The following is a 13,483-nucleotide window of genomic DNA, read 5'->3' as shown; positions in this document are numbered from 1 at the left end:
TTATATATATGATAAATTGATAAGTATTATGACTTTATTACGAGGCTAATTTTATTTGTATATGATTTATAAGCTGGAGAAAACATTTTAGCGTGATTATTTAACAAGAAGTAAACAACTTAATCGCATAAATGTAATAAAAAAACTAGTTTATAGACTTTTAAACAAAAATTAACACATAAACACTGGTTAAACAACTACCAATAGAAATTTTTAACTGAATAATTGTATTTAAATATAAAATATATAGAAAAATCAAACAAAGTTCTAGTTCGGAAACACCATTCAGATTCGGTCAGTTCGAATACGTTCGCGAATCATTCGTGAGGTCCATATAATCCGGGAACTAGGTTCGGAGTTCAAATAATTCGGAAGTACCATTCAGATTCGGTCAGTTCGGGTACGTTCGCGAATCATTGGGGAATGATTCGGAGAATTACTAACTAGGATCCTTTTATATATGGTTTACATAGTGGATAACAACTAATTCAGATAATGGTTTACAACTAATAAAACCCCTTATTTCGAATCTATGAGGGAGAACTTATCACGCTAATGTATAGCTATCGTGTTTGCCTTCACTGTTCCGTGGGTCTTATGACATCATTGTGTACGTCAATAGTGACGTAATAAAATTGTAATCTTCACCTTTAATGTTTCTTTCCCTGTTATTAAAATTCTTTCGCGTGATCTTCCTGGTTGTACCGTATTTTGCCTCTTCTCGCACCGATCTTTTATAGAAAGAATGGTGAGAGAAATCTAACCTTTTTCCTTTAACCTCGTCTTTTGGTTACACCGACATTCTTCCGCCTTTTCTGCATAACCGTTTACACGTCTTAAATATCTTCCTCATGACACGTCTCTATTTTCTTTCACATTGTAACGGTAACGGCCTTTGCATGTTTGTACTCTCTAATAAATGCGAAGGAAAGATAAAATCTTTCAATTATTTTGCACGCTTTCCCATTTTCTTTTTCATCTCATCTTCTCTTTTATCTTCTGTAACTTTTCTTGTTTACTGCTGTTTTCCACTTATCTTACTATACCTATACTCAATTATTTGACTCATGATCAAGTTAGTTGATTTACTTTTACGGTTTCGATTCCACTTCATTCTATTGCTGCTGATGTTCTTCATCATGATAAAATTTTCTTGATCAAATCAAAGTTTCTTATCCGGATTAAATCATTTGTTTCCTCAATTACTTAGATTTTCCTCGCTCGTAATATTCCAATATATACTATGGCGTCGAGAGCGGGTAAAAAGCAACAAGAAGATCTCCAAAGATTTCAGAAGGAATTGGAGCCTAAATGGACTAACCTTATAATCTCGCAAAATCGTTTCATTCTACTGCACTTAATATGGATTGAATCACTCTTCAAGAATGGAGTGCGGATTGTTGGAAATGATTTTGGAGTTAATGGCTAAATGGGTATTGAATGATTTGAAAATGGGCTCACAACACTCAATGAAAAAACTGAATTTTTATTTCACTCTCAAAACTATAGTTGTACGTACAACTTCTTGCATAAACTCACTTTGATTCTCACCTTGCCACTAATTTTGGTTTTCACTCAATTACATCTTCCCCATGATGTTTATTGTCCTATTTATAGGATCTCTTAAACAACTCTTCATTACTCTAGTTTGGTCTAGAATATTCATGACTCATTCACTTTACAACTAACTAGAATATTCTAGAGAACTTGGGCTCTAATAGCCATGAAGTCTCTAGATGGGCTAGAGTATTATGGACTAATATACAATAGACTAGTTGGGCCTAGATAATTCTAGACACTTCTAAACTAAAATCAAATTTACATTCTTAACAGCCGCCCTTAAACTTGCTTTGAAGTAACTCCAAGAATTTCTCGTAATTTAACGAAGACCTCGTGCTTTAGTGGTTTTGTGAATATGTCCGCAACTTGATCTTGAGACTTTGTATATTTCAGTTGTACCTTATTCTCCGATATGCACTCTCTGATAAAATGGTATCGTGTGTCGATGTGCTTGCTGCGGTCATGGAACACTGGGTTTAGAGCTGTCAAACGGGCAAGCTAGGGTCAACCCGGCCCTAGCTTGCCAACCCGTACTAGGGTTAGGGTCAACCCTAGCCCTACTACTATTCACGAACAAGCTCAAAATCCCAACCCTAGCCCTAAACGGGTCAACCCTGACGGGTTGGCGGGTTGGCTTGTTAATGTTATCAATTTAAAAATTAAATTTAAAATTTAGGATTGTTTAGGATTATTCATTTAGTAAAGGTCGAACCTATGTCAATTTGGTGTTTAACTAGAAGCCCCACCACTGAGTTGTAAAGTGGACGTTTTTATTGCCACTTAATCAACGATATAGCCGGTTACGGCGCTTTAGTTTTCTTAGGCAGAGAACCCTAACATCAACTAAGCATTTTACTTTTTTTTTTATCATTTTATAAGTTTAAATTAATGTGAGTAAGACTAACTCACTGTTTAAATTATGCTAGTCCTTTTATCAATTTAGGACATCCCGAATAAATATGTGATTGATGAATCTAAGTTGTAATTTAATTTATTGATTGATTATTTAAAATCTAAAAATTGTTATATTTGTTTGGGTAGATCCAAAATTAGCTTTATTTATTGATTTAAAATTAACTAATTCTAATATATGTTTGCAAATCATGGATTTTAAAGAGTTGGTGGGATTGAGGGATATATTTATTAATTTTGACGGGTTGACGGGTAACCCGCGGGTTGGCCCTAGCCCGGCTTGTTTTCTAGTAGGGTTGTATATGCCAACCCTAACCCGGCCCGTTTAGACAACAAGCCAAGCCGGACCGAGTTGAAACAAGCCGGGTTAGGGTCAACCCGCAAGCCGGGTTATAAATTGACAGCTCTAACTGGGTTCTTTTCTAAAGCCATTGCTGACTTGTTGTCCACAAATATTGTTGTCGGTTCTTCCTGCTCCATTTTAAGTTCCTTCATTAAACTCCTTAGCCATATCGCGTGACAAACACACGATGCTGCTGCGACGTACTCAGCTTCGCAAGTGGAAAGCGTGACAATCGGTTGCTTCTTCGAACTCCAAGTGAAGCTCGTATTTCCGAGGAAAAACACAAATCCAGTAGTACTTTTCCTTTCACCTAAATCTCCGGCCCAATCATTGTCACTGTATCCAATGAGTTTGTATTTTTCTGACGACGAGTAAAATAAACCGAAATCAATCGTACCTTTTAAGTAGCGCAAAATTCTCTTGGCAGTCTTCATATGGGTAACCGTAGGTGCTTCCATGTAGCGACTGATTAGTCCTACTCCGTAGAGAATATCTGTCCTTGTACAAGTTAAGTATCTCAAACTTCCAACAAGACTCTTGTAAAGAGTTGGATTGACCTTCTCGCCTCCATCGATCTTTGATAGCTTGATACCGCATTCCACGGGAGTAATTGCCGGATTACACTCCTCCATTTTAAATCTCTTAAGGATTTCCTTCACATATCCTTCATGAGATATAAAAATTCCATTTTTCCGTTGTTTTACTTCGAGCCCGAGATAGTATGACATAAGACCAATGTCCGTCATCTCAATTTTTCTCGTCATCGTTTTCTTGAACTCCTCGAACATTGTCGGATTATTGTCCGTGAAGATCAAATCATCTACGTACAGGCAGACGAGCAACATATCTCCGTTTTCATTCACCTTCACATAAAGAGCATATTCATGCGGGCACATACTGAAATTATTTTCTTGGAAATACTTGTCGATTCTGCTGTACCACGCCCTTGGTGCCTGTTTTAGGCCGTATAAAGCCTTTTTCAACTTAAGGACTTTATCTCCATGTCCTCTGGCTTCGTACCCAGGTGATTGCTCGACATATACCACTTCTTCAATATGCCCATTTAGAAAGGCAGACTTGACGTCCATTTGATGGACTTTCCATTTATTTTGAGCTGCTAGAGAAATAATTAGTCTAATAGTTTAAAGACGGGCGACAGGAGCAAATACCTCGTCATAATCGATACCTGCTCTTTGGTTATAACCTTTTACAACCAATCTTGCCTTGTATCTTTCAACCTCCCCTTTAGCGTTTTTCTTGGCTTTGTACACCCATTTCACTCCAATTGCTCTTTCTCTTTTCGGAAGTGTTACAAGCTCTCAGGTGTTATTTTTCACAATAGCCTGGATTTCTTCATCCATCGCCTTTCTCCATTTCTTGCTTTTGACTGCTTCTTCGAAATTTATTGGTTCACTTTCTGCAAAGAGACAAAAAAGAGATATATTTTCTCCATAGATGTCATTTAAAATCCTCGTCCGTAAAGGCCTTTCGCTAGAACTTTCATCTGCTGATAATGGATCATCATGATGTACTGCTGGAGGTGATGGTGGTGGTAAAGTAGCTGGAGCGACTGGTTCGGGTGGTTCTTCTTCTTCTTCTTCTTCTACAATAGGGAGAAAATTGTAATCCTTATCTTGAACGCCGAAATCCCAGAAGCCTTCTTCATCGAACTCCACATCTCGGCTTGTGACGACCTTTGTATTGATTGGATCGTACAACTTGTATCCCTTGGATCGAGGGTCATAACCGATAAATATGTACTTGGTGCTCCTGTCATCCAACTTCGTTCTTAGCTGACTCGGCACATGAGCATATGCGATACTCCCGAATACTCGTAAATGTGAGACACCGGGTTTCACTCCGCTCCATGCTTCTAAAGGAGTCAAGTTCCACACGCTTTTTGTAGGACAACGGTTTATCAGGTAAATTGCACAATCAACTGCTTCTGCCCAAAACTCCCTGGGCACTTTCTTTGTGTTCAGCATACTTCGGGCCATATTGAGAATTGTCTTGTTTCTCCTTTCGGCAACTCCATTTTGTTTAGGTGTATATGGAACCGTAAGAGGCCTACGGATTTCATTGTCTACACAGTAAGACTCGAACTCCTTTGAGGTAAATTCGATTCCTCTGTCTGATCTCATAGCCACAATTTCGAAGCCGCTTTCTTTCTCCACAAGGGATTTAAATTTCTTGAAATTGGAGAAAACCTCTAATTTTTGTTTCAAGAAATAAACCCATGTTTTTCGACTAAAATCGTCGACAAATATGAGGAAATAGTTATTTCTACCATACGAGCTTGGATTTATTGGTCCACAAACGTCTGTGTGAACTAACTCCAGTGGCTTTGTGGCTCTCGTCAGTGTTTCCTTAGGAAAACTTTTTCTGAAATGTTTTCCAAGTAAACATCCTTCGCACAATTGATCCGGGTGGTCTATTCTTGGCAAACCTCTAACCATATTTTGTTTGGACATTAACTTTAATCCTCCAAAATTTAGATGTCCATATCTAAGATGCCAGAGCCATGACGAGTCTTTCACACAAGCAGTCAGACATCTCGCGACGTCATTTTGAATGTTCAGATAGAACATCCTATTTCCCGTCATTGGCACTTTGGCAATTAGTTTTCCTCTCCTATCTCTTATAAAAAGACTAAGGTTTTCCATGTTCATCCTATATCCCTTTTCTAAGAGTTGTCCCAAACTTAATATATTCATTTTTACGTTAGGGACATAATAAACATTACAAATAAATTGATGGCTTCCATTTTTTAATCGAATCAAAATTTTGCCAAGACCACTCACCGGAGTTTTCGCTCCATTTCCGAACGTCACATTGCCGGAAACTGATTCATCAAGCTCTACGAATTTCTCCTTCGTGCCGCACATATGGTTGCTTGCTCCCGTATCAAGCACCCATGCACAGTTTTCATCATAGTCACCTCCTTTGAATGCCACCAACAAGGTTTGGTCTTCTTGATTTTATTTACTAGCGTAGTTTGCTCTCTCCTCGACATTATTTGAAGAAGATCGACAGTCCGAAGCATAATGACCAAGCTTATGACAGTTATAGCATTCGACTTGAGATTTGTCATACCTTGACCTATTAGTGTTGCGCCATGAATTGTTTCCTCTGCCACGACCTCTTGTGGAGCTCGACCTCTGGACCCTCTGATCATCGTTAGTTTGCTTGCCTCTTCCTCTTCCGCCGTAGTAGCCGCGTCCTCTTTCTCTAGCATTACTACTAGGGCTCTCTCCTTTGTCTTTTAAAGTAAGCTTAGCTTGTAAAACTTGTTTTACCACTCCCTCTTTACTTCTCTTTCTCATTCTTTCTTCATGGGCTTGAATAGATCCCATGAGCTCATCCACGGTCATGGATTCGACGTCTTTCGACTCCTCAATTGCAACGACGATATAATCGAATTTTGGAACAAGTGACCGTAGTATTTTTTCGATCACACGACTATCACCCATGACCTCGCCATTTCTTCTTAGTTGATTAACAACAACTAAAACTCTTGAAAAATAATCCGGTATTAATTCAGACTCTTTCATGGAGAGAGATTCGAATTCACCTCTTAGAGTTTGCAAACGCACCTTCTTTACTTTGTCCACGCCTTTGAATGAATTTTGCAAAATCTTCAACGCTTGCTTTGCATTAGCGGCTCTTGATATCTTCTTGAATGACGACTCATCCATTCCTTGATAGATGAGGTAGAGAGCCTTCTTGTCTCTCTTTCTTGAAATGCGCAGCGCATCTTTTTCATTTTGCGGAAGCGCCGCTTCATCATCCGGTTCAACATAACCTTTCTCTACAATCTCTCATGCATCTTGCGAGCCTAATAACGCCTTCATTTGAATACTCCAATTTTCATAGTTATCTTTGGTGAGTTTAGGTACATGAAACGGAAACATTTCACTAGCCATTAGAATCTTATGGCTCTGATACCACTTTGTTGGAAATGATTTTGGAGTTAATGGGCTAAATGGGTATTGAATAATTTGAAAATGGGCTCACAACACTCAATGAAAAAACTGAATTTTTATTTCACTCTCAAAACTATAGTTGTACATACAACTTCTTACATAAACTCACTTTGATTCTCACCTTGCCACTAATTTTGGTTTTCACTCAATTACATCTTCCCCATGATGTCTATTTCCCTATTTATAGGATCTCTCAACCAACTCTTCACTAGTCTAGTTTGGTCTAGAATATTCATGACTCATTCACTTTACAACTAACTAGATTTTCTAGAGAACTTGGGCTCTAATAGCCATGAAATCTCTAGATGGGCTAGATTATTATGGACTAATATACAATAGACTAGTTGGGCCTAGATAATTCTAGACACTTCTAAACTAAAATCAAGTTTACATTCTTAACACGGATAGAATTATCGTCACACTAGAACTACTTCGCGCTGGCTTTCCCATTCCTCTCTTCAACCAGGAATTTCTCCTTTTTTTATGAAATTGTATTGCGTTTGTATCATCCACGGGAGATATCTCAATTGTGTGGCAGTGCTATTAGAATTCTAGTTGAGTTCTCGCGTCGTGCTGTGGGGGAGAATTATTTATATCTGACATATGCAAAACCTTATAATTGGGAGGAATGCACTGCCACTTTTTTCTTTGTGAATTACTGGGTCAAGCTCGTCTCCCATGGAGATAGGAGTTGGGGTATCTGTTTTCTTGGCAACATGATATCCCAGATGATAAGAAAATCATAAGGGACGTTGACTTTCATGGTAAGTCCAATGATGCTGCTCGTTTTTCAAATGATCCCAACTGGATGAAGTTATCAATCAATCTTGAAGGTCCCTGTATCTGGGGTAAGGATGTGGACGGATTCATTCATACTGGTCCTCCTGAGGGTTATCAATTCCGAGATTACAACCCTTGGGTTTTTAACTGAAACGAGGAAAGCTGAGGAGGTAAATATTTTTTATCTTCGTACTTCGTTTCTTTACTATCGCACTTCCTTCATTTTCTTATTTTCGCGCTTCATTTACGAGCGTGGTGAATCTCAGGCGGAGAAGAGGGAGAATAAAAAGTCGCTCAAGAGGAAGTCCTCATGATCCAATAAAGTAAGGCTCAAATAAAGTAAGAAATAATTTTCTACCTTGCTTTTGAATAATACTTTTCTTTTGTTTCTTACCTATCTTGGTGTGTGTAGGGCGAGTTTAGGATGCTTCTTATGGTTCTAAGAGCAACTTCAGTGGTGCGATCAAAACCAAAGATCAAAGATAAAAAAAGACCAAAATTTGGGTTTAGTCCGTGTTGTGACGCAACGGTACATGATTAAAATTTCGTCAGACGGACTTTAAAAGTCCGCCCCATTTTTTTTTGTAAAATTTCATCAGGTGGACTTTAAAAGTCCGCCCCATTTTTTGTAAATTTCATCAGGCGGACTTTAAAAGTCCGCCCCATTAAAATTTCATCAGGCGGACTTTAAAAGTCCGCCCCATTCTTTATAACTTTCATCAGGCGGACTTTAAAAGTCCGCCTCATTCTTTTTTTTTTATTTAATTAAAATTTCATCGGGCGTAGTTTAAATCTCCGCCCGTTAACAAGCGTACTTTAAATTTACGCCCAGCAACAAGCGTACTTTAAATTTACGCCCGACTATATTAGAATTTGGGATTTGGTCACGACCATATTTGGTCTGGAATTTGATCTTTGGTTAGGATTTGATTTTTACTCCGTCCCACTGTGTTACGATCTCATCCCAAATTTTTGATTATACTCGCCCACTGTGGATGCTCTAAGGATAAGGCTCCTAAATCTAAGAAGACTCGTTCCAACTCTAACAGTAAGGCGAAAAACATGGAAGATGTTCAATTAACAAAACCAAAAATTGTCGGCTTATCTGGCGATCAAGGTCCACCTCCAATTCCTAAGGATAGAGTCGTTTCCAAGGGAAAGAAGAACGCTCCAAGGACCAAGGACCTTCAACTAACTCCTTTATCCAATCAATCTTCCAATCCCACTGATGTGTTTTCTTCGCATGAAGAACCTTAATTTACTTTTCATTTTGAAGTTCTTGGAGATGAAGGCTTTCCAGATACCACTACAAGCAGGCACATGCTCGTCCTCTTCTCAGAACATGAATTTGTTAGATTTAAGGGGTTTCGTCTTTAATGATGTTTACGCGAATACTAGGATCATCCCAAAAATCTTCATTTCCGTTGTTAACCACAAGGTCACATACTCAATCTATGTTTCTAGCGTCAAAATGTAATTATAGGAAATCCTATAGTCACACAATAGTAGTGATATAAATCAAATCTAAGATATGATGAAGGAAACTATAAGCTAAGGAAACTAATCTTAGCTTGTTAAATATTTTAAAAAGAGCTATTACAAATACAAATACCAATAAAGCCTAACTTGGAGAACAAATAACTTTCCCCCTCTTAAGTTTCTCAAACAGACTCTAGGAAAAACTCTCTCTCACTATACAATGGCATACTCCCCTTTATATATGGGTTACATAGTCGATGACAGCTAATTTAGATAATGGTTTACATCTAATAAAGCCTCTTATTTCGGATCTCTAAGGAAGACTCTATCGCGCTACTGTATATCCATTGCGTTTTGCTTCAGGTGTTCCGTGTGACTCTTATGAAATCATCGTGTGCGTCAGCAGTGACGTAGTGAAATTGTAATCTCCTCCTTTAATGTTTGTTTCTCGAGTTACTAAAACTCTTTCTCGCGATTTCACTGGTTGTGCGATATTTTGTATCCACAGCCGTTAGAGCATAGCTGTTGGGAGATATATATATTTAAAAAACATAGTTTTGTAATATTATATCAAACTTATAGAATTAGTGTGGTGGTATTATTTTGGGCTCCCAGACTATAGACTTGGGTTCAAGTCTCACCTCATGCATTTGACTAGGTATATTATATATATATATATATATATATATATTACTTAAAAAATCCGGGAGAGCGGGGTCTTGGGAGGTTTACTGATTTAAAAGTTATTTTTTTTTGCAGATTTAACTTCTGATTTCCATAACGATTTTTTGTCAACTTAATATTCTCAATTAAATTCATTAATTTCGGTTTTATATTCTAGCCCTTTTATTACTGTTATGGAGGATTTTAAGTATGCAGTTATTATTGATTTAATTCTCATTAAACCGAATTGATTTTCTTTGAGTTATAAAAGACAGTTTTTGGAGAAGATGAATTATTGAGTTTTTTCATCTATTTGTATTCCGAGCAAGTGTAAGATAGAGTAAGAGTTGGTTCGATTTCTCAAGGTGTAGAGAAATCGAACAAGAGAGAATCAGCTGTTTTATCCCCTAGGTGTTCGACAAGTTTTTGACTGCCAGCACAATCAAGAGGCAGAGTCGCGAAATACCTTAAAGATAGCGACCTAGTCCGCGACTCAGCTGTTTAAGATTTATTTTGTGTGAATTTTCTTTATTGTTTCCAACAATTTTAAGGTATTCGATTTTGCTATGGAGGTTGAAAAGAAGCGCGTTGATGATACCAACAAGCCTTTTAAATTTGAAGGGATGCATTTTAGAAGATGAAAGCTGAAGATGTTCTTTTATCTCAAACTGATGAAGCTGCATATGATTGTGTCGAGTGTTCATCCTGGAATCCTGGAACCTGCTGTTGATAAGACTGCTGCTGCTGCTGATGCTGGTGGTGCTGCTACCGATCCACCTCCTACCGGTGGTTCCAAAGAAGTTGTTCCTCAAACTCCTGAGGATAAACAGAAGGCCATTGAAAAATGGGTCGATAATGACTTCGATTGCAAAAACTACATTCTTAACGCATTATCTGATACCAAAACCAAAGATGTACGGGATGCATTACAGAAAAAATGTGACACTGAGAAAGCTGGTTCAAAGAAATATGCTGTGAGCCGGTATGTGAGATACCAAATGGTGGATGATAGATCAGTTGTTGCACAGGCTCATGAACTTCAAAAAATTTACCACGAAGTTGTGGCCGAAGGTATGAAAAATGATGAACAATTTCAAGTTTCTGTAATGATTGGAAAGTTACCACCTAGCTGGAAAGATTTTCGTAATACTTTGCGTCACAAGGCTAAAGAATTTTCTCTTGAAAGTTTGATTGTTAAGCTCAGGGTTGAGGAAGAAGCTCGGAAACAAGATAAGAAGGAAGAGATTCTCATTGTTTCTAACAATAAGAGTCATCCCAGCTTGAAACCTAAGAAAAAGGATATGAAAACTAACCCGAACCAAAAGAAAGGAGGAGGAAGGCGTAATCAAAATAAGAACCAACACCCATCGAAAAATGGACAGAATTCCAATTCTGAGTTTCTTTGTTATACCTGTGGTAAACCAAACCACATGGCTAGGAATTGCAGGTTTAACAAGGAAAAGAATAACGCACAAGCTAATGTTGTGAGTGACGTTATAATTGACATGATATCTGATCCAGAGTTCTACATGGTTGGGTGGATCCGATGGGTGGTGGATAGATAGTGGTGCTTCACGTCATTGTTGTTTTGATAGGTCCATGTTTAAGACTTATGCTGAAACCAAGGATAAGAAAGTGTTGTTGGGAGACCCTCACAGCACTATGGTGAAAGGTTCTGGTACGATAGAGTTGAAGTTTACTTCTGGGAAGACACTCATGCTGAAAGATGTCCTTCACACTCCAGAAATGAGAAAGAACCTTGTTTCCGGCTATCTTCTCAACAAGGCTGGGCTGTTTCAAACTATTGGGTCTGATATTTACTAAGAATAAGAGTTCTGTAGGAAAGGGTTATGTTACTGATGGAATGTTTAAGCTTAATGTTGATGCTATGAATAAAATTGAATCTTCTACTTATATGGTTTGCAATTTTAATGTTTGGCATGGTAGGCTTTGTCATGTGGGTAAAAAGTTAGTGAATAACATGAGCAAGTTAGGTGTCCTCCCTGAATTTTCTGAAAATGAATTTGAAAAATGTGAATACTGCAGTCAAGCCAAAATAACCAAAACTTCACATAAATCTGTTGTAAGAGAATCCAAACCACTAGACTTAATACACTCTGATTTGTGTAAATATGAAGGTACCCTAACTAGAAATGGCAAGAGGTGTATCATGACGTTCATTGATGATTGTTCTAATTTTACTTATGTTTATTTGTTGAGCCATAAGAATGAAGCTATTGAAAAATTTAAGATCTTTATTGCTGAAATTGAAAATCAATTTGGTAGAAAAATTAAGAGGTTTTGTAGTGATAGAGGCACTGAATATGATTCTGCTCCTTTTACTGAAATTTATCAAACTAATGGCATAATACATGAAAGAACTTCTCCATATAATCCTCAAATGAATGGAAAAGCTGAAAGAAAGAATCGTACACTGACTGAACTTACTGTTTCTTGTTTGCGTAGTTCTGGTGCTGCTTCCCATTGGTGGGGTGAATGTTTGTTGACTGTTTTCCATGTTCTGAATCGCATTCCCAATAATAAAACCCAAGATATCTCCTTATGAAATCTGGAGAGATAGAAGACCTAATGTCTCTTATTTTAGAGTTTGGGGTTGTTTAGCTTTCGTTAGAAAACCTGATCCTCAAAGACATAAGTTAGAAAGTAGAGCTTATGAATGTGTTTTTATTGGTTATGCTCAAAACAGTAAAGCTTATAGGTTCTTTGATATTAATAATATGGTTATTATTGAATCTATTGATGTTGATTTCTTTGAAGAGAGATTTTCTTTTAAATCTAGAAATAGTGGGAGTAATAGTGGGATTCTTTACCTAGTACTTTACCTAGTTCTGATTCTGAACCTAGATTAGAAGAACCTAGAAGTGAAGAAACTAGGATCACTGAAGTTGAACCTAGACGTAATAAAAGATCTAGGACTGAGACAAAAGATAAAGATCCCGATTTTGAATTTATGCTATAGAGGAAGAACCTTCTAATTTACAAGAGGCGTTTAGTTCTGCAGAGTCTAGTTTCTGGCAAGAAGCTGTAGATAATGAATGGGATTCTCACATGTCTAATGGAATTTGGCGTATAGTAGATTTACCTCCTGGTTGTAAGCTTATAGGTTGTAAATGGGTTTTGAAAAGGAAACTCAAACCTGATGGAACAGTAGATAAGCACAAGGCTAGACTAGTTGCTAAAGGATTTAGGCAACGAGAAAACGTAGACTTTTTTGATACTTATTATCCTGTTACTAGATTAACATCAATACGTGTTTTGATTGCTGTTGCTGCTGTTCATAATCTTGTTATTCACCAAATGGATGTGAAAACTGCTTTTTTGAATAGTGAATTAGAAGAGGAAATTTACATGGAACAACCTGAAGGTTTCGTAATTCCTGGACAAGAACAAAAAGTATGTAAGCTAGAAAAATATTTTTATGGTTTGAAACAAGCTCCTAAACAATGGCATGAGAAATTTGATAATTTAATGATTTCAAATAATTTCAGAATAAATGAGGGTGACAAATGCATATATTATAAATCTGAGAATGATGTGTGTGTGATTGTTTGCTTGTATGTGGATGATTTGCTGATATTTGGTTCCAATTTATCTGTTGTCAATGAAACTAAAAGCATGCTTAGTTCGAATTTTGACATGAAAGATTTGGGTGAAGCTAGTATAATCTTGGGAATCAAAATAACTAGAACTGATAGTGGTATTTCTTTAGATCAATCTCACTACATCGAAAAAATTCTGAGGA

General features: G+C 37.3%; 2 protein-coding genes across 2 annotated transcripts; both read right to left on the bottom strand.

The window, feature by feature from the left end:
- Positions 1 to 2,862: 2,862 nt before the first annotated feature.
- On the bottom strand, positions 2,863 to 3,903 carry LOC113280782 (uncharacterized mitochondrial protein AtMg00810-like). The gene has a single exon (XM_026529367.1). The coding sequence runs from the start codon at positions 3,901 to 3,903 to the stop codon at positions 2,863 to 2,865; it is 1,041 nt and encodes a 346-aa protein (XP_026385152.1).
- Positions 3,904 to 5,793: 1,890 nt separating this feature from the next.
- LOC113280781 lies at positions 5,794 to 6,510 on the bottom strand. The gene has a single exon (XM_026529366.1). The coding sequence runs from the start codon at positions 6,508 to 6,510 to the stop codon at positions 5,794 to 5,796; it is 717 nt and encodes a 238-aa protein (XP_026385151.1).
- Positions 6,511 to 13,483: the final 6,973 nt, after the last annotated feature.

Source organism: Papaver somniferum, chromosome 5, assembly GCF_003573695.1.
Source record: "Papaver somniferum cultivar HN1 chromosome 5, ASM357369v1, whole genome shotgun sequence".
In the NCBI taxonomy this organism is placed as follows: Eukaryota; Viridiplantae; Streptophyta; class Magnoliopsida; order Ranunculales; family Papaveraceae; genus Papaver; species Papaver somniferum.
This window is presented reverse-complemented; position numbering and strand designations above follow the sequence as displayed.